General features: G+C 44.9%; 1 protein-coding gene across 1 annotated transcript in view; it reads right to left on the bottom strand.

Annotated features, from left to right (window-relative positions):
• Nucleotides 1-18,056, bottom strand: part of TTL (tubulin tyrosine ligase) — a 55,449-nt gene extending 37,393 nt beyond the window's left edge. Inside the window, exons 1-3 of the mRNA XM_056567191.1 lie at nt 17,606-18,056; nt 3,526-3,604; nt 934-1,166 (exon numbers count right to left, since the gene is read on the bottom strand). Coding sequence (XP_056423166.1) covers nt 934-1,166; nt 3,526-3,604; nt 17,606-17,765 — 472 coding nt within the window. The 5' untranslated portion in view covers nt 17,766-18,056. The remainder of the gene's footprint in view (nt 1-933; nt 1,167-3,525; nt 3,605-17,605) is intronic.
• Nucleotides 18,057-18,275: the final 219 nt, after the last annotated feature.

Genomic DNA, 18,275 nt, shown 5'->3' with positions numbered 1-18,275 from the left:
GGCTTGTGCAATAATATTTACATTCAACATGTATAACATCTTTACTCTTATATACACATTAGTCCCTTTGTTTTGCTGCTATTAGAGATATGCACAGGACACTAAGATTTATGAACCATCACTGTACGTTAATATATAAAAGAGCAAGCTTTATGCTGTAAGGATTGTTCCTGGATACAAATAGCATATGCTTGTATAGAACCGCATTATTATTTACCATAGACATTGTTGACCCACTGCATTGCATTTGCTAGTATCACTATTTGCTTCATGTGTGCACAATATGATGTTTTTAAAGTACTTCAATAAAAGACAATTTTTATGAGTATAATTTTCTTTGTGGCTTTACTGAACTTAATGTTCTCTGGTATTCTGGGAAAGACTGTAGAGAAAATCTAACTGGTAACCACCTGCAGCGTAACACATTATACTTGATTTACATTTCTGAAGCCAGCAGCCACAAAATATTATTCACTAAGATTCTGATAAGACAGGATTGCAGTGAAATGCAGTATATCTATTCTTCAGTCTGTAATTCCAATATAAAGCTACACAACATGCAGGAAGGTAAGCAATGGAGACCACAAGCAGCATACCCCCCTGCCTAGACTATCATAAGACTTCTCCCCCAAGGGCCTGTGTCCTTTCCAACAAAGCTGCCAGAAGACTATTAGTTGAGTACATGTGGCTATATATATGCAACTTTTTGTTGTTCTATATTCTGCTGTCAGCATAAACCAGGCAATAGGACATATTTTAAATAACCCTGCATATCAAAGGGCACATTAAATAGTTTCTTCATGTACATGAAGCAATCCCCATATTTACTACAGTATCTTAATTTGATTTCCTAACTACAGAAATGGGTTTAAATAGAACTTTTAAATGTGACCATTTGCTACTACAGATGACCTTTCTGAATGTTGGACTAACCTTTGGCACCTGAAGAAGACTTCGCTATCCATACATTTCCTTTTTCACTCTCTTTCCTTCCATTGAATGATTCTAGGAACTCTTCTCGTTCATCTGTGCGGGTACTGTTGATAAGATCTTGAAGACCATTCCTTCCTTTTGCCACGGGAGACTTCTGATTGGTTGGGTAAATCACATATGATTCTGGGAACCATGTGCAGGAACCAGAAAGCTCAGGACTTGTTTTGATTAATCTGTAAAGTAAGCCATGAAACACCATAAGGCTAGTGTCACACACAGAACCTTCTCGGGAAAAAAAGATGCTACAGTATTTGATGGAGTCATTAAAGGAGTACTCCAGGATAGAAAAATGTATCCCCTATCTTTAGTGGGATTTCCTGAATGGGGGCTGACACCCCCCCCCCCCTTCATGCACCTCTATGGTAGAGCCAGAGGGCTGCACTTAGGTATCTTCCTACTCTTCTATAGAGCTGTATGGAGGGTCATTTTGGCCACAGCTTCATGCAGTGATTGACACAGCTCTTTTTAGAGAGCCAGGGCGCCATGCGGGAGATCAACCAACTGCTGGGGTTGAGGTTTCATTTTTATGATGTATACTTTACAGTAAAATGGACATGTTCACTTTATGTTGGTGAAAAAGATTAAAATAATACCCATGGTTGCATGCTTTTACAAAATAAATATGTTTAAAGAAGAACACTGGGTCCCGGCTCTCCCCGGGAATGGAGTGTGTCGACCACCACACGAGGCGGTGGAAGACACCCCCCCTCCATGTAGCTCTATGGGGGAGTGGGAGATTGCTGAACGGCTATCCCATAGATACATGGAGGGGGTGTGTTGGCTGCTACTTAGTGCTGTGGTCAACATGCCCCCTTCCTGGGGAGAGCAGGGGTCCAGTTCAGAAGATCGCGGGGGTCGCAGCGGTCGGACCCACCGCAAACTAAAACTTATCCCCTATTCTTGTGGATGGGGGATAAGTTTTGTGGCATGATAAATCTCCTTTACGATTGCTTTTTTCATATACATGGCTGTATTTTTTGTGTCATGATCTTAGATTTCTATCAGAACCACTTTTGCAAAAATGTGACTTTTTGATCAACTTTTTATTTCAGGATGGAAATCAAGAATAGCAATAATCACTTTTTTTTTTTTTTTACATTTACGCAATTCACCATATGGGATAAAAAAACTTTATGATTTAATAGTTCGGACATTTCCACACGTGGCTATACCAAATATGTGGGGTTTTTTCCACTCATAATTTTTGGGGAAAAGGATGGGGGATTTTGGTTTTTTAGTAGGGGAGGATTTTATTTATACTTTAAAAAACATTTTTTTATTATAACCTATCGTCTGGGATCTATCTTCAAGTTCACTTAGATCACTAAGACCATGATAACTTGTCAGAATTCCCAGGTCGGATTCTGCATTGGAATTCGGCACGGAGATTCCACTGTAGCAGAATAAAATTCAACTGGATTCTGCTGCGCTGTGCACACGGCTGAATTTCCCTGCCAGATGTTTCCGGCATGGAAATTCCATTTTCTGTGTGCGCCCTTATAGGCCCTTATTTACTAAGAGTGGAGTGTAGGTTTCTTTGTGGGTTTTAATTCCCTACAATTTATTTTCCACGGTATTTACTAAGGTTTCCCTACATTTTCCACTTTCCCTACACTTTTCTTTTTACACATGCTCTGACCTGTAGGGTTTTCCTCAGTTCAAATCCCCCACATTTTATGAGGAAACCTTAGTAAATATGTTGTTTTTTGTGAAAATGTCAGGAACACGCCCCTTTTCGGAGACCACACCCCCTTTCCGAGTGGCCATGCCTCTTTTTTGTGTTTTCTTAGCAAAATGGAGAGTTAGTCTGGGTTTTTTCAATTCAGACTCTGGCGCAGAACCCGACAAAACATGTCGGGTTTGCAATAGTAAATGAGGGCCATAGAACGAACACGTTCATTCTTTGTGCAGAGTCAGCACGGAATGCATAGCAGTCTATGAAAGGAAGCATTCCTGTGTGGTCCTAGCGCCGGCATATCATGAGGGCACCCCGCAGTTTGCGGAACGTCCGCACAGAGATTCTCAGAGTGAACATTCCATCGTGTGAACATAGCCTAATAGAGATGCCTGCAACTGGACCCACATATGCTCTGGTTTGCCTTGCTTGATCAACCATACAAAAGGATTTTGGAAGTGGCCTGAAGAGGAACATGTGCAAGGAAAACACTTCTTTTATGCACATGTTTGAATTTTAAACATTCCATAAGCTTCATTGCCTTGGTAGCAGCTGTCTGCAATCCCTTGTCTATTATAGTTTGTCCCATCCCCTCATCAGTTTTGCACTAATATTTTGTGCTATAAACAGTACATGCACAGTAATGAATGCTTTCTGTGTAACTCCGTAAGCTAATGGTGGGCAATTGGCAGCCTGTGCATGCTCAGTCTGCTGTTCCCAGCCCCCAACTATTAGAATGTATGGCATGTTTGGTAGATATGTACCAAGTACTTAAGAAAGGAACAAACAATCTCTGAGAATAAATTTAGGTTGAATTGCCTTTAACAATTTGCAATAGAAAAACTGAGGCCACTTACTTTACCAATGAAGCCTTACGACAAAGCTTATCTGCTCCACGATAATAATTTACTAGCTGTACAATGCCAGGTTCATGACCTGTAGAAAAAAAATGCACAAAAAGACATAAGATGTAATTCAATGTCATCCGTCACCACCTGCTAACCCATTTTTTTATGCAGTAAAGTGGTTGATAGCAAGAACAAACTGTATAGGCACAGTGATTATAAGGAAGCACATAGAGGCAGCTAAACTTGGGGTACTCCAATGCTAGACATCCTTTCCCCTATCCATGGGATGGGGGATAAGATGTCTGATCTCTGTGCAGACACCCAGCATTCTGAACATTATGTTCAGGACAGAGTTTGGGAAGCCGTGGTCATGATGTCACGCCACGCTCCTTTGTGATGTTATGCCATGGCCCCTCCATTCATGTCCATGGGAGGGGTCGTGGTGGATGACACCCCCCCCTCCCATAGACAAGAATGGAAAGGGTGTGGTGTGATGTCATAAGGGGGGCGTGGTGTCACGACCACGGCATCCCAAACCCAGCATTCTGAACATAATGTTCAGAACACCGGGTGTCTACACAGAGATTGCGGGGGTCCCAGAGATCAGACATATTATCCCCAATCCTATGGATAGGGCATAAGATGTCTAGCAACAGAGTCCCATTAAACAAAAATCACATTATCTGAACTCCTATGGTAGGGATTTTAATTTAATGCTGTTAGGATGCTGTTAGGCTTTAGTCGTTAGTATTCCTAAAGGTGTTGCATTCTGCTCATACAGTATAAAACCAAATACTATGTTAATGAAAAGTATGCATTTTACTGTTCTAGAAGATTACCATCTTATTATACTGAACATAATTCTGATGTTTGGGAAAATAATTACATTTTAGAATAGATACAGTGAGAAAATAACCTAATAAAAAGTTAAAATTATGATCCAGCAAAACCAGACCTAAGGAGGTTTTGTATAGATGGAAAGAACATCCCTATTTGTTAGAGTACAGTAAATAGGATACCAGCTTTTTTAAGATAAAACCTCAGATTTTAGTTGACTAGATCATCAATTAAACCAAAGCTTTAGGAATTAAACATCTTAAATGCTAGGAAGCTTAGATCATCATTTTCAAAGCTTCATAAATGTCAACAAAGACTTTTCACTAGAGATAAAGAAGGATTTAGATGTCATCAGAGTAGTCGGTTCAACATGTGAATGTAATGAGAACAAAATCTAACCAGATCTAATACAGATTTCAGTACCACACAAAACATATAATGCAGCAACTTGGAAGCTGATGCACTGGGAATTTATGTTTCAGATTTTTAAATACAGTGACTGCGAAGCTCAGTGCCAGGAGCGATGACAATATGCTTTATCACTTCCGTTTCAGCTTGAAAGACAAGGCCATAATCAGTTATAAGGACATGCCAGCTCTCTGGATAGGTCTCTTTTGTTTATATTTGTATTTCACATTAATGACAAGTATCATGAAAAAAAAACGTATCCCTTATCAGAAGGAGGGTCAGAGCGCTGGGGCCCCCCGCCTTCTCCTGTTTAGAGCACCGGCTCTCCTTCACAGAGGTGCATCACGACCACCGCCTGAGGTGGGAGGCACTACGCTCCCTCCATGTAGCTCCATGGGAGAGCCGTTCGGCAATCTTCGGCTCTCCCATAGAACTATATAGAGGGCGGGGGTTGTGATGCGCCGCTGTGAAGGAGAGCGGGGGCTCTAAAAAGGATCATTCCTCTTATCATAATGCAGTTTCAGATGACATACTTTACAGATAAAGGGGAGTGGCAACAGCCAGTTGTCTATTTATTCAAAAAATTCCAGTAGGAATAAAAGGGGAATAACAAAATGCAATTCTAAGAAATTGGGATGGTTATTTTAAGAGGAGGCAGGGTAGGCTGCCCAATCAAAGAGAGTGGATGCCATGACAATCAGACTCCGTGTCAGCATTCTGGCAATCTGTGATTGGTATTGCAATCACTAGCGTTCCTATACCTGCCTGACATTCCTACTTGTTTTCTTATTGAGGGACATTTATCAATGTTTGCTTATGTATTCTTGCTTATGTGTGACTTATTTATCAACTGGTTTCAGCCTATTGAGAATTTTCTTTCACGTAAGCAGTTTTTCCTTTTTTACTTTGGTAGTAGCTTTTTCTGCTCCATGTTTGAGCTGGAGTAAATTTAGTCAATTTTTAACCTTGTTGCGACTTTTTTTTGCGCAGTTGCGACTGTCGCAGTTGATAAATACCAGACTAAAGCAAATCCATTTTGAAAAATTTGAAGAATTTTCTTGCTTTTCTTGTTCTTCATGCAAATTGTCGCACGAAAACACACGTAGTCGCAGTTGCGACAATTTTGCGACAATTATAGTAAAGAAAACCTGACTAAACCCGTTGATAAATGTCCATCATTGTTGCTTGGACATTGTCATATTCTCCTGCTTTGACCCTGCCTGCCTGTACTTTGTTTTAGGTTCTAATTTGGACGTGACGTTCTCTCCTTGTTCTGACTTCTGGCTTGCTATTTGACCCTTCTCTGAATTCAGATTTTGTCTCTCAGGTATCTGTTTGGTTATGATGCTTTATGTCTAAAGTCTTATTTGTTTTCACTCATCATCCAAGTTTTTGGGGTGAGTTTAGCACTACACTGTCACCCTCCCGTGTGACAAAATCACGGACCATATCAAACTTTTTTACGGCTTAGATGCAACGTGTGCTGTGGTAGGCCAAATGCACAGGTTAACCCAGCTGGTCCAGGACCTTACTGAAAGGGTGTGTCATGATTCGGCTAGCTGGTTGTGGATCCTCTGTGTCAGCGAGGGATTGGCGTGGACCGTGCCGGTGGACCGGTTCTAAGATGCTACTGGTATTCACCAGAGCCCGCCGCAAAGCGGGATGGTCTTGCTGCGGCGGTAGCAACCAGGTCGTATCCACTGGCAACGGCTCAACCTCGCTGACTGCTGAGAAGGCGTGGGACAGAAGGACTAGGCAGAGACGAGGTCAGACGTAGCAGAAGGTCGGGGAAGGCGGCAAGGTTCGTAGTCAATATGGATAGCAGAAGATCTGGAAACACAGGCTATGGACAACACTAAACGCTTTCACTGGCACAAGGCAACAAGATCCGGCAAGGGAGTGCAGGGGAAGTGAGGTATTATAGCCAGGGAGCAGGTGGAAGCTAATTAGGCTAATTGGGCCAGGAACCAATCATTGGTGCACTGGCCCTTTAAATGTAAGAGAGCTGGCGCGCGCGCGCCCTAACGAGCGGAGCCGCGCGCGCCAGGACATGACAGCCGGGGGCGGGGACAGGTAAGTAACTTGGGATACGATTCGCGAGCGGGCACGTTCCGCTATGCGAATCGCATCCCCGCCGGCAATGTCAGTGCAGCGCTCCCGGTCAGCGGGTCTGACCGGGGCGCTGCAGAGAGAGGAACGCCGCTAGCGCTCCGGGGAGGAGCAGGGACCCGGAGCGCTCGGCGTAACAGTACCCCCCCCCCCCCCTCCTTAGGTCTCTCCCTTTTTTTGTCCGGCAACTGCTTCACATGGGACGAGGACACTGGGAGTGATTGTAGGGTTTCCTCAAAGGCAGGCAGTTCAGCAGGAGTGGGAATGGGGAGGGAGGGCAGTGGGTGAAGCTTGGCACGGGCAGGGTGTCACCAGGACGGGGGCTATGAGGAGGCACGGCACAGTCCTGATAGGCCTTGGGGAGACCAGGTGTAGGAGAAGGCACTGAGGCTTGCCTGACGGGACTGGGAGGAGACATGAGGCATCTCGTGCGGCAAGCAGAACCCCAATTCTTGATCTCCCTGGTGGTCCAGTCAAGGGTGGGAGAATGATGCTGGAGCCATGGAAGACCGAGGAGGACTTCAGAGGTGCAATTGGGAAGGACGAACAATTCAATCTTTTCGTGATGGGGTCCAATGCACATTAAGAGGGGTTTTGTGCGGTAACGCACGGTGCAATCCAATTTAACTCCGTTGACCGAGGAAATGTAGAGCGGCTTGACGAGACGGGTCACCAGGATGCAGAACTTATTCACCAAAGAGTCCAGAATAAAATTTCCAGAGGCACCAGAGTCCAAGCAGGCCACGGCTGAGAGGGAGGAGTTGGCAGAAGGAGAAATCCGTACGGGCACCGTGAGACGTGGAGAAGCAGACTTCGTACCAAGAGACGCCACACCCACGTGAGCTGGGTGCGTGCGTGCGTTTCCCAGACGTGGCGGACGAATAGGGCAATCCACCAAAAAATGTTCGGTACTGGTGCAGTACAGACAAAGATTTTCTTCCCTACGGCGACTCCTCTCTTCCTGGGTCAGGCGAGACCGATCCACTTGCATAGCCTCCTCGGCGGGAGGCACAGGCGTAGATTGCAAAGGATACTGTGGGAGAGGTGCCCAGAGATCTAGGTCTTTTTCCTGGCGGAGCTCCTGGTGTCTCTCAGAAAAACGCATGTCAATGCGGGTGGCCAAATGGATAAGTTCTTGCAGGTTGGCAGGAATCTCTCGTGCGGCCAGCACATCCTTGATGCGACTGGATAGGCCTTTTTTAAAGGTCGCGCAGAGAGCCTTGTTATTCCAAGATAATTCGGAAGCGAGAGTACGAAATTGGATGGCGTACTCGCCTACTGAAGAATTACCCTGGACCAGGTTCAGCAGGGCAGTCTCGGCAGAAGAAGCTCGGGCTGGTTCCTCGAAGACACTACGGACTTCAGCGAAGAAGGACTGGACTGTGGCTGTGGCAGGATCATTGTGGTCCCAGAGCGGTGTGGCCCAAGACAAAGCCTTTCCAGATAGAAGACTCACTACGAACGCTACCTTAGACCGTTCTGAAGGAAATTGGTCCGACAACATCTCCATATGCAGGGAACATTGAGATAAGAATCCACGGCAGAGTCGGGAGTCCCCATCAAACTTGTCCGGCAGGGACAAGCGGAGGCTAGGAGCGGCCACTCGCTGCGGAGGAGGTGCAGGAGCTGGCGGAGGAGATGGTTGCTGCTGTAGCAGTGGCAGAAGTTGCTGTAATGTGGCGGTCAGCTGCGACAGCTGCTGTCCTTGTTGGGCAATCTGCTGCGATTGCTGGTTGACCACCGTGGGAAGGTCAGCGAGACTTGGCAGCGGCACCTCAGCGGGATCCATGGCCAGATCTACTGTCACGATTCGGCTAGCTGGTTGTGGATCCTCTGTGTAAGCGAGGGATTGGCGTGGACCGTGCCGGTGGACCGGTTCTAAGATGCTACTGGTATTCACCAGAGCCCGCCGCAAAGCGGGATGGTGTTGCTGCGGCGGTAGCAACCAGGTCGTATCCACTGGCAACGGCTCAACCTCGCTGACTGCTGAGAAGGCGTGGGACAGAAGGACTAGGCAGAGACGAGGTCAGACGTAGCAGAAGGTCGGGGCAGGCGGCAAGGTTCGTAGTCAATATGGATAGCAGAAGATCTGGAAACACAGGCTATGGACAACACTAAACGCTTTCACTGGCACAAGGCAACAAGATCCGGCAAGGGAGTGCAGGGGAAGTGAGGTATTATAGCCAGGGAGCAGGTGGAAGCTAATTAGGCTAATTGGGCCAGGCACTAATCATTGGTGCACTGGCCCTTTAAATCTCAGAGAGCTGGCGCGCGCCTTAACGAGCGGAGCCGCGCGCGCCAGGACATGACAGCCGGGGGCCGGGACAGGTAAGTGACTTGGGATGCGATTCGCGAGCGGGCGCGTCCCGCTATGCGAATCGCATCCCCGCCAGCAATGTCAGTGCAGCGCTCCTGGTCAGCGGGTCTGACCGGGCCACTGCAGAGAGAGGAACGCCGCGAGCGCTCCGGGGAGGAGCAGGGACCCGGAGCTCTCGGCGTAACAGGGTGGAACACATTAAACGGGTACCCCATTAGAGAACATTTTCTTTTAACCCCTTAAGGACTAAGCGTTTTTGTTTTTGCACTCTCTTTTTTCCCTCCTTACCTTTTAAAAATCACAACCCTTTCAATTTTGCACCTAAAAAAAACCATATGAGGGCTATTTTTTTTTTTGCGCCACCAATTCTACTTTGTAATGATGTCATTCATTTTACCCATAAATCTACGGCGAAACGGAAAAAAAATCATTGTACAACAAAATTGAAGAAAAAACGCCATTTTGTAAATTTTAGGGGGTTCCGTTTCTACGCAGTAAATTTTTTGATAAAAATGACAACTCTTTATTCTGTAGGTCCATACAATTAAATTGATACCCTACCTATATAGGTTTGATTTTGTCAGACTTCTGTAAAAAATCCTAACTACATGCGTACAGGGCGTTTTGAGGGTTCATTTTTTGCGCCATGATCTGAAGTTTTTATCAGTATCATTTTTGTTTTGATCAGACTTTTTGATTGCTATTTATTCATTTTTTTAATGGTAAGTGACCACATCTACTCCTCCTCCAACCTCCGACTGGGGATGATCTACCAACCAGGCCCCCTAATCACCCTAACATACCACTTTACTACCTTGCTTCTACATTCTCTCTCACTGGACATGCTCACTATAATCATGGATGAATTTAACATCCCCATCAACACACCTCAGTTAGCCGCCTCTAAACTTCTATCACTAACCTCCTCCTTTCATCTCTCACAGTGGTCCTTTGCCCCACCTCTATTCCATATGTAACCCACAAACACACCTCTCCACATTTGACAATAACCTTCTCACATTCTCTTCTTTTCAACTGTCCCTCCAGTCCACAACCTAGTTTGACAATATCTAAGAAAGCAACTTGACGCCCCAGTAACCATTCTCTCCAAACTACTCAACAACTGAACACTTGACCCAAATCCATCCCAACTTATCCCCAACGCTACTACACTGTTGATTCCAGTTCTAACACAGCTTTTCAACCTATTACTAAACACTGGCATTTCACCTTCTTTATTTAAACATGCAACATTACACGCATCCTCAAGAAGCCATCTCTCGACCCCTCCTCTTTGTTCTGCTAGCTCCCCTGCTCACTTTGCCTCAGAACTTCTTGAAAATAATATTTACCTTGAACTCTCCTCTTACCTCTCATCCAATTCACTCTAACTACCTTCAGTTTGGCTTCCATTCCCACCAGTCTATAGAAACCACCCTGACAAAGGTGGCCAATGATCTGCTGACTGCCAATGCCTCTTGAAAATATTCTGTGTTTCTTGTTCTTTCTTCTGCCTTTAATACAGTTGACCACTCACTCCTATTACAAACTCACTCATCATTTAGTGTCACAAATTTGGCCCTTTTCTGGATCTTCTCATATCTTACCAAATGTACATTTAGTGTCTCACCAGCCACTTCCTCACCTCTCCCTCTCACTGTTGGATTCCCCTGAGGCTCTGTCCTGGGACCTCTATTTTTGACCTGGGATAGATTATAGAATCCCATGGCTCCAAGTACCACCTCTATGCTGAGGACACTCAAATCTTCTTTTCTGGTCTGGGCATCACCTGTATACTATCCAGATTCCCAGAGTGTCTATCAGCTATAATTTTCTTATTGTCTTGTTTTGTAAAACTCAAGGTGGAGAAAGCAGAACTCATTGGGGGAGTTTTATTAAAACCCATGCAGAGGAAGCCTGGTGCAGTTGTCCATAGCACCCAATGAGATGGCTTCTTTCATTTTGAAAAAGGCCTCTGAAAAATGAAAGAAGCATTGTGATTGGTTGCTATGGGCAACTACTTTACTTCCTCTTCCCCCCCTCATCTCACTCCACCATCCCTCACCTGATCTATAAATCACGGTCAATGGCTCCCCTCTCTGCCCAGTCCCACAAGTCTACTGCCTTGGGATTGCCTTAGATTCTGCTCTGTCCTTCAAACCAAAACATCCAAACCCTTATTGCCTCTACTTCCCCTCTTGCTGCTCCTCTGCAACGCCCTTTACCGGATACCTGTTGTCCAACTAATTCAGTTTAAACTATTAACCATGACATACAAGGCCACAAACAACCTGTCTTCTCTATACATCTCTGACCTAATCTCTTTATATCACTCCTCAAATACTCTCCAATACTCTCAAAACCTTTGTCTGTTCTCTCTCCTTGTCTATATCTCACACAACCATCTCCAAGATTTCTCCTGTGCTTTCCCCATACACCGGAGGTCAGTACCTCAACATATCTTACTCATCACCAAGACCTTCAAAAGCAACTTGAAAACCCCTTATTATTTGTACAGCACCCTGAAACTAAGGGAGTTCTAAGGGAATACTAATAATAGTCATGATAATAATGAGACTTCACAGTCTTCAACACAAGTGACTCTTTCTATGATGCCGCTCGAAACCCTGACCATTTTATTGGGAGAAAAGCTTCTCACCTTCTGGGAGACTCTATTTTCATCTCAGATCCAACTTCTTGGGGCCTGGGTCTCAGAGTCAGCATGTCCCCAAAACTATCCCAAATGGCTGCTGCTGAAAACTTTAGTGCCTAGGTGGTTATCAAAAAGACTGCCTAGGTGAGAGGGTATTTCCAAAAATCTCCAAGAACATACTGTTACCTGTATGCACTCCTTATATGTCAGCTAAACAATCAGGTCTTGCTTTTGTTAATTCTGGTTCTTTAGCTAAATTTTGTTGATTTGCTGTTTCTTTTGGTCTACCTTTACTGACTTTCCTAGATCTTGTACTGGGGGGGATTACACACTGTTAGCAAGAGGCCTTATCAAATACTGTACTCCTAACATTAAAATGTTAATAGATTCTGTGCATTCTGAGGTCTGTACCTAGGTAGCTATGGAAAAATTGCCAGCAGAGAATCGGCATGTTTGACATTAGTTTGTGGTGGGCCAGTACAGGAGTTGCTCCCCTGTATCATTGCTGCCCTGTCATGTGGACTCTATTCAGTAACTCCTGGGGCCCCCTTTTGTCTGTGTTCCCTAAGTAGTTAACCCCTTCATGACCCAGCCCATTTTCACCTTCATGACCTGGGCATTTTTTGAAAATCTGACCACTGTCACTTTAAACATTAATAACTTTGGAATGCTTTTACTTATCATTCTGATTCCGAGATTGTTTTTTCGTGACATATTCTACTTTATTTTATCGGTAAAATTTCACTGATATTTGTATCCTTTCTTGGTAAAAAATCTAAAAATGTCATGAAAATTTTGAAAATTTAGCATTTTTCTAACTTTGAAAGTCTCTGCTTGAAAGAAAAATGGATATTCCAAATAAATTACATATTGATTCACATATACAATATGTCTACTTTGTGTTTGCATTAAAAAATTGACAAGTTTTTACTTTTGGAAGACATCAGAGGGCTTCAAAGTTCCGCAGCAATTTTCCAATTTTTCTCAAGATTTTCAAAATCGTAATTTTTCAGGGCCCAGTTCAGGTTGGAAGTGGATTTTAAGGATCTTCATATTAGAAATACCCCATAAATGACCCCATTATAAAAACTGCACCCCCCAAAGTATTCAAAATGACATTCAGTAAGTGTTTTAACCCTTTAGGTGTTTCACAGGAATAGCAGCAAAGTGAAGGAGAAAATTCTAAATCTTCATTTTTTACACTCGCATTTTCTTGTAGACCCAATTTTTTAATTTTTACAAGGGGTAAAAGGAGAGAAATCACCCTAAAATTTGTAACCCAATTTCTCTCGAGTAAGGAAATACCTCATATGCGTATGTAAAATGTTCGGTGGGCGCAGTAGAGGGCTCAGAAGGGAAGGAGCGACAATGGGATTTTGGAGAGTGAGTTTTTCTGAAAGGGTTTTTGGGGGGCATGTCCCATTTAGGAAGCCCCTATGGTGCCAGAACAGTGGACCCCCCCACATGTGACCCCATTTTGGAAACTATACCCCTCATGGAATGTAATAAGGGGTGCAGTGAGTATTTACACTCCACTGGCGTTTGACAGATATTTGAAACGGTGGACTGTGCAAATCAAAAATTTTATTTTTCATTTTCACAGACCACTGTTCCAAAAATCTGTCATACACCAGTGGGGTGTAAATGCTCACTGCACTCCTTATTACATTCCGTGAGGGGTGTAGTTTCCAAAATGGGGTCACATATGGATATTTATTGTTTTGCGTTTGTCAGAACTGCTGTAACAATCAGCCACCCCTGTGCAAATCGCCTCAAATGTACATGGTGCACTCTCCCTTCTGGGCCTTGTTGTGCGCCCCCAGAGCACTTTGCGCCCACATATGGGGTATCTCCGTACTCAGGAGAAATTGCGTTACAAATTTAGAGGGTCTTTTTTACCTTTTACCTCTTGTGAAAATCAAAAGTATAGGGCAACACCAGCATGTCAGTGTAAAAAATTAATTTTTTTACACTAACATGCTGGTGTAGACCCCAACTTCACCTTTTCATAAGGGGTTAAAGAAGAAAAAGCCCCCCAAAATTTGTAAGGCAATTTCTCCCGAGTACGGCGATACCCCATATGTGTCCCAAAACTGTTGCCCTGAAATACGACAGGGCTCCAAAGTGAGAGAGCGCCATGCGCATTTGAGGCCTGAATTAGGGATTTGCATAGGGGTGGACATAGGGGTATTCTACGCCAGTGATTCCCAAACAGGGTGCCTCCAGCTGTTGCAAAACTCCCAGCATGCCTGGACAGTCAATGGCTGTCCGGCAATACTGGGAGTTATTTTGCAACAGCTGGAGGCTCCGTTTTGGAAACAGTAGCGTACCAGACGTTTTTCATTTTTTGGGGGGAGGGGGGCTGTGTAGGGGTATGTGTATATGTAGTGTTTTTTACTTTTTATTTTAGGTTAGTGTCAGTGTAGTGTAGTGTTTTTAGGGTACAGTCACATGGGCAGAGGTTCACAGCCAGTTTGCCGCTGGAAGTTTGAGCTGCAGCGCAAAATTTGCGCCATCTCAAACTTGCAGCACTCACTGTAAACCTCCGCCCATGTGAGTGTACCCTGTACATTCACATTGGGGGGAGGGGGCAAACATCCAGCTGTTGCAAACTCCGAGCATGCCCTTTGGCTGTCCGTGCATGCTGGGAGTTGTAGTTTTGCAACAGCTGGAGGAACACTGGTTTGGAAACACTAAGTTAAGGAATAAACTTTCAAGTGTTTTGCAACCAAACTTAGTGTTTCCAAACCAGTGTGCCTCCAGCTGTTGCAAAACTACAACTCCCAGCATGCATGGTCTGTCAGTGCATGCTGGGAGTTATAGTTTTGCAACAATTGCAACAGCTGGAGGCACTGAGGTAGGAAACGGACAATGTTTCCCAACTAGTGTGCCTCCAGATGTTGCAAAACTACAACTCCCAGCATGCCCAGACTGCCAAGGCATGCTGGAAGTTGTAGTTCGGCAATATCTGAAGGATCAGATGTTGCCGAACTACAACTTCCAGCATGCTTGGGCAGTCTGGGCATGCTGGGAGTTGTAGTTTTGCAACATCTGGAGGTCCACAGTTTGGAGACCACTGTATAATGGTCTCCAATCTGTGCTCTTCCAGATGTTAGAGAACTACAACTCCCAGCATGCCTGGACAGACTGAGCATGCTGAGATTTGTAGTTTTGCAACATCTGGAAGAGCACAGATTGGAGACCATTATACAGTGGTCTCCAAACTGTGGACCTCCAGATGTTGCAAAACTACAACTCCCAGCATGCCCAGAAAGCCAAAGGCTGTCTGGGCATGCTGGGAGTTGCAGTTTTGAAACTCTCAGAGGCAGCAGTGAGATCGCTTTACGGCGATCTCACTGCTGCCAATGAAGATGCCGCACTGCTGCCGGAAACTCACCTCCGGGACGCAGCGCAGCCGGGACCGCCTGGAGGACGTCGGGACCGCACGGAGGACGCCGGGACCGCTCGGGACACCGCTCGGACTGGTAAGTGATGTCGAGGGACAGGTCAGGGACACTTAGCAGAGCGGTGTGTGTCCCGATCCCCGTGATCGGAACTCACACACCGCGCTGCTAAGTATTCTGATAGCGAAACGCTGCTATCAGCTAGTCAGATTTGACCAGCTGATAGCAGCGATCGCTGGGGGGGGTGGGGGACGAAACCCCCCGTGGTCGCACGGTAAGATGGCTGGCTATCAGTGATAGCCACCATCTTTCCGGGCGCTGCGGGATGCCGCGAGTAGCGGCAGTAATGTCCATGACGTACCTGTATGTCATGGGTCGGGAACACCTTGCCACCCATGACGTACAGGTATGTCATAGGTCGGGAAGGGGTTAAAGGGGGTACTCCGGTGAAAACCTTTATTCTTTTAAATCAACTGGTGGCAGAAAGTTAAACATATTTGTAAATTACTTCTATTAAAAAATCTTAATCCTTCCAGTACTTATTAGCTGCTGAATGCTATAGAGGAAATTCCTTTCTTTTTGGAACACTGATGACATTACGTGCACAGTGCTCTCTGCTGACTTCTCTGTCCATTTTAGCAACCATGCATAGCAGACATATGCTAAGGGCAGCATGGTGGCTCAGTGGTTAGCACTGCTGCCTTGCAGTGCTGGGGACTTGGGTTCAAATCCCACTAAGGACAACAATAAATAAAGCGTTATTATTATTATTATAATAACGTCAGCAGAGAGAACTGTGCTCGTGATGTCATCAGAGAGCATTCCAAAAAGAAAATAATTTCCTCTGTAGTATTTAGCAGCTAATAAGTACAGGAAGGATTATGATTTTTTAATAGAAGTAACTTACAAATATGTTTAACTTTCTGCCACCAGTTGATTTAATAGAAAAAAGGTTTTCACCAGAGTACCCCTTTAACTACCACCTGTGTTATCTATTGTAATGTATATAACTTGTCATATACCTTTAAGTAATGTTACTAAGTGTTGTAACCAAGGAAGGTACCAGTGACCATGTGACCTACAGGGTTACTTATGGGACCCCTCCAGAGTCTCCACCATATAAACCCTGGGAGGAGCTAGAGAGTCAGATTAGTTCTTGCTCTCCAACTAAAGGGCAGAGCCACAAATGCAAGTGTATTACTGCCTCACATTGTTTCTTGGACTTTTTACTCTGTTTTGTGCCCGATGCATTTCAATAGGAGCTTAGCCACAGTAATCTGGCACAACCACTATACCACCACTGCGCACAGCTTCTGTCAATTTTTTTGTGTGTAGTGATGGGTGCTGTGGCTCATGCTAACAGCTGATCCGCTCTGGTGGCAAATGTTGGCACCCCTCCATTCAGACATGGCCTATCCTGAGGATAGGTCATCAGTCATTCTGATGGATTTCTAATGCAGCCAAAAGACCCATTCCATTGGGGTATTACAACAGAAAGCAGGCTGCATAAAGTCACTAGGAGATTTTGTTCAAGCTATTGAAATAGATGGGGCCAGTTGGAATACGCTACAGTACACATCGGCATCCCTTTTTTGACAGGATGCCAATGACACTAGTGACTACAAAATGCAGCATGAACCTAGCCTGATATGATGTTTAGCACAACTTTAACTACAGCTGACTAAAAAAATAAAAAATGTCCCATAAGTATCAATGCCAAAAAAAGCAACCAATGGACAATGTTTCCAATACTATTGGGCACACAATCCCACACTGAATACATACCAGGTCTGTTTATCGGACATGTAGCAAATCTTGTGTGTCCATCTATGACAGCTGCATTTAAAGTAACACTTTCTATACAATAGAGATGAGATCAAGGACCATAGTCTGAATAGACCTGCTAAAAGTAACAGGATTCTGCGAGAGCTCTGCAGCAGCACTGTATCAGATCCCCCTGTGGTGCAGTAGGCAACACCCAAATGCAGTCTCTTGCACTTCTACACCCATAGTAAAGGGCTTGCTGAAATGCCACGGGACTTCCTAAATATTCATCTTGAAGTTATAGTGTTTGGCTCTGTTTGCGACAACTTTTGGTGTCAATCCATCTGTTACTGGGACTATTGTCTTGAGCTGACTGTTCACACGCTCTGCTACATTGTTATTGCCCCCTGCTTGGACTGTAACAATGGTGAAAAGACTTGATCACATATCGGACACTGCTGCTGATAAATGCAAATCTAGCCTTAATGGGTTAAATCAGCATTCAAGTTTTTAAATGCCATTATTGAATACAAAGCCAGGAACAGATCAAGAATGGAAATAATAAGACGGATATCACGACGATCTCCTTGGACTCACCCAACCTCCCGAATGGCAGCCTGTTCCTCTCCCCCAGCATGAGATTAAACCTGGGATTGTCCTTCTTCAGTCGCTTCCATTGTCCCGTGGCCAGGAGGATCTTGGACACTTCAGCATACACTGTGCTGTTCTCATCCCTCACCACGAAAGTATACATCATCCCTTGGGGTGGATAGTAAAGTGCAGGCTACCCCGTCTACAGCCGGCTATTTACTGCGTGCGCTATTGTTGTGCCCCTCTGCACCATGCTACGGTATAGGGAACAGATCCATACGGATCGTCGGGGACAACAACTACAACCGGCTACAGGGGATCTGATCCTGTTATATATCGCATAAGAAGGAGACCGGATAGATAGTAGCTGCTGCTGCTGCCTAACAGCTTCTATATCCAGCTACGTGCTAACCCCTCCCAGGTTCAGGAGGCTGAGCTATGAGGTCAGGGGTAATGGGAGAGGAGATGGGCAGCATGGCAGGGATATACATATGTATACTGGGAGCCTATGCTACACATAATTTCCTGTAGAAGTCGCAGCTATCAATAATATTCCTTTATCTCCCACTCATGTGTTTTGTGCATTTTTATATTATCCTATGCTCAATGTTGCCTCTGTTTTCTGCAGCTGAGCAGCAGCATTTCCTGGTTGAAGCCTGCATCTCCTACTACAAGT

The sequence above is a fragment of the Hyla sarda genome, chromosome 3 (genome assembly GCF_029499605.1).
Source record: "Hyla sarda isolate aHylSar1 chromosome 3, aHylSar1.hap1, whole genome shotgun sequence".
In the NCBI taxonomy this organism is placed as follows: Eukaryota; Metazoa; Chordata; class Amphibia; order Anura; family Hylidae; genus Hyla; species Hyla sarda.
Note: the sequence above shows the minus strand (reverse complement) of the source record. Positions and strands in the feature narration are given on the sequence as shown.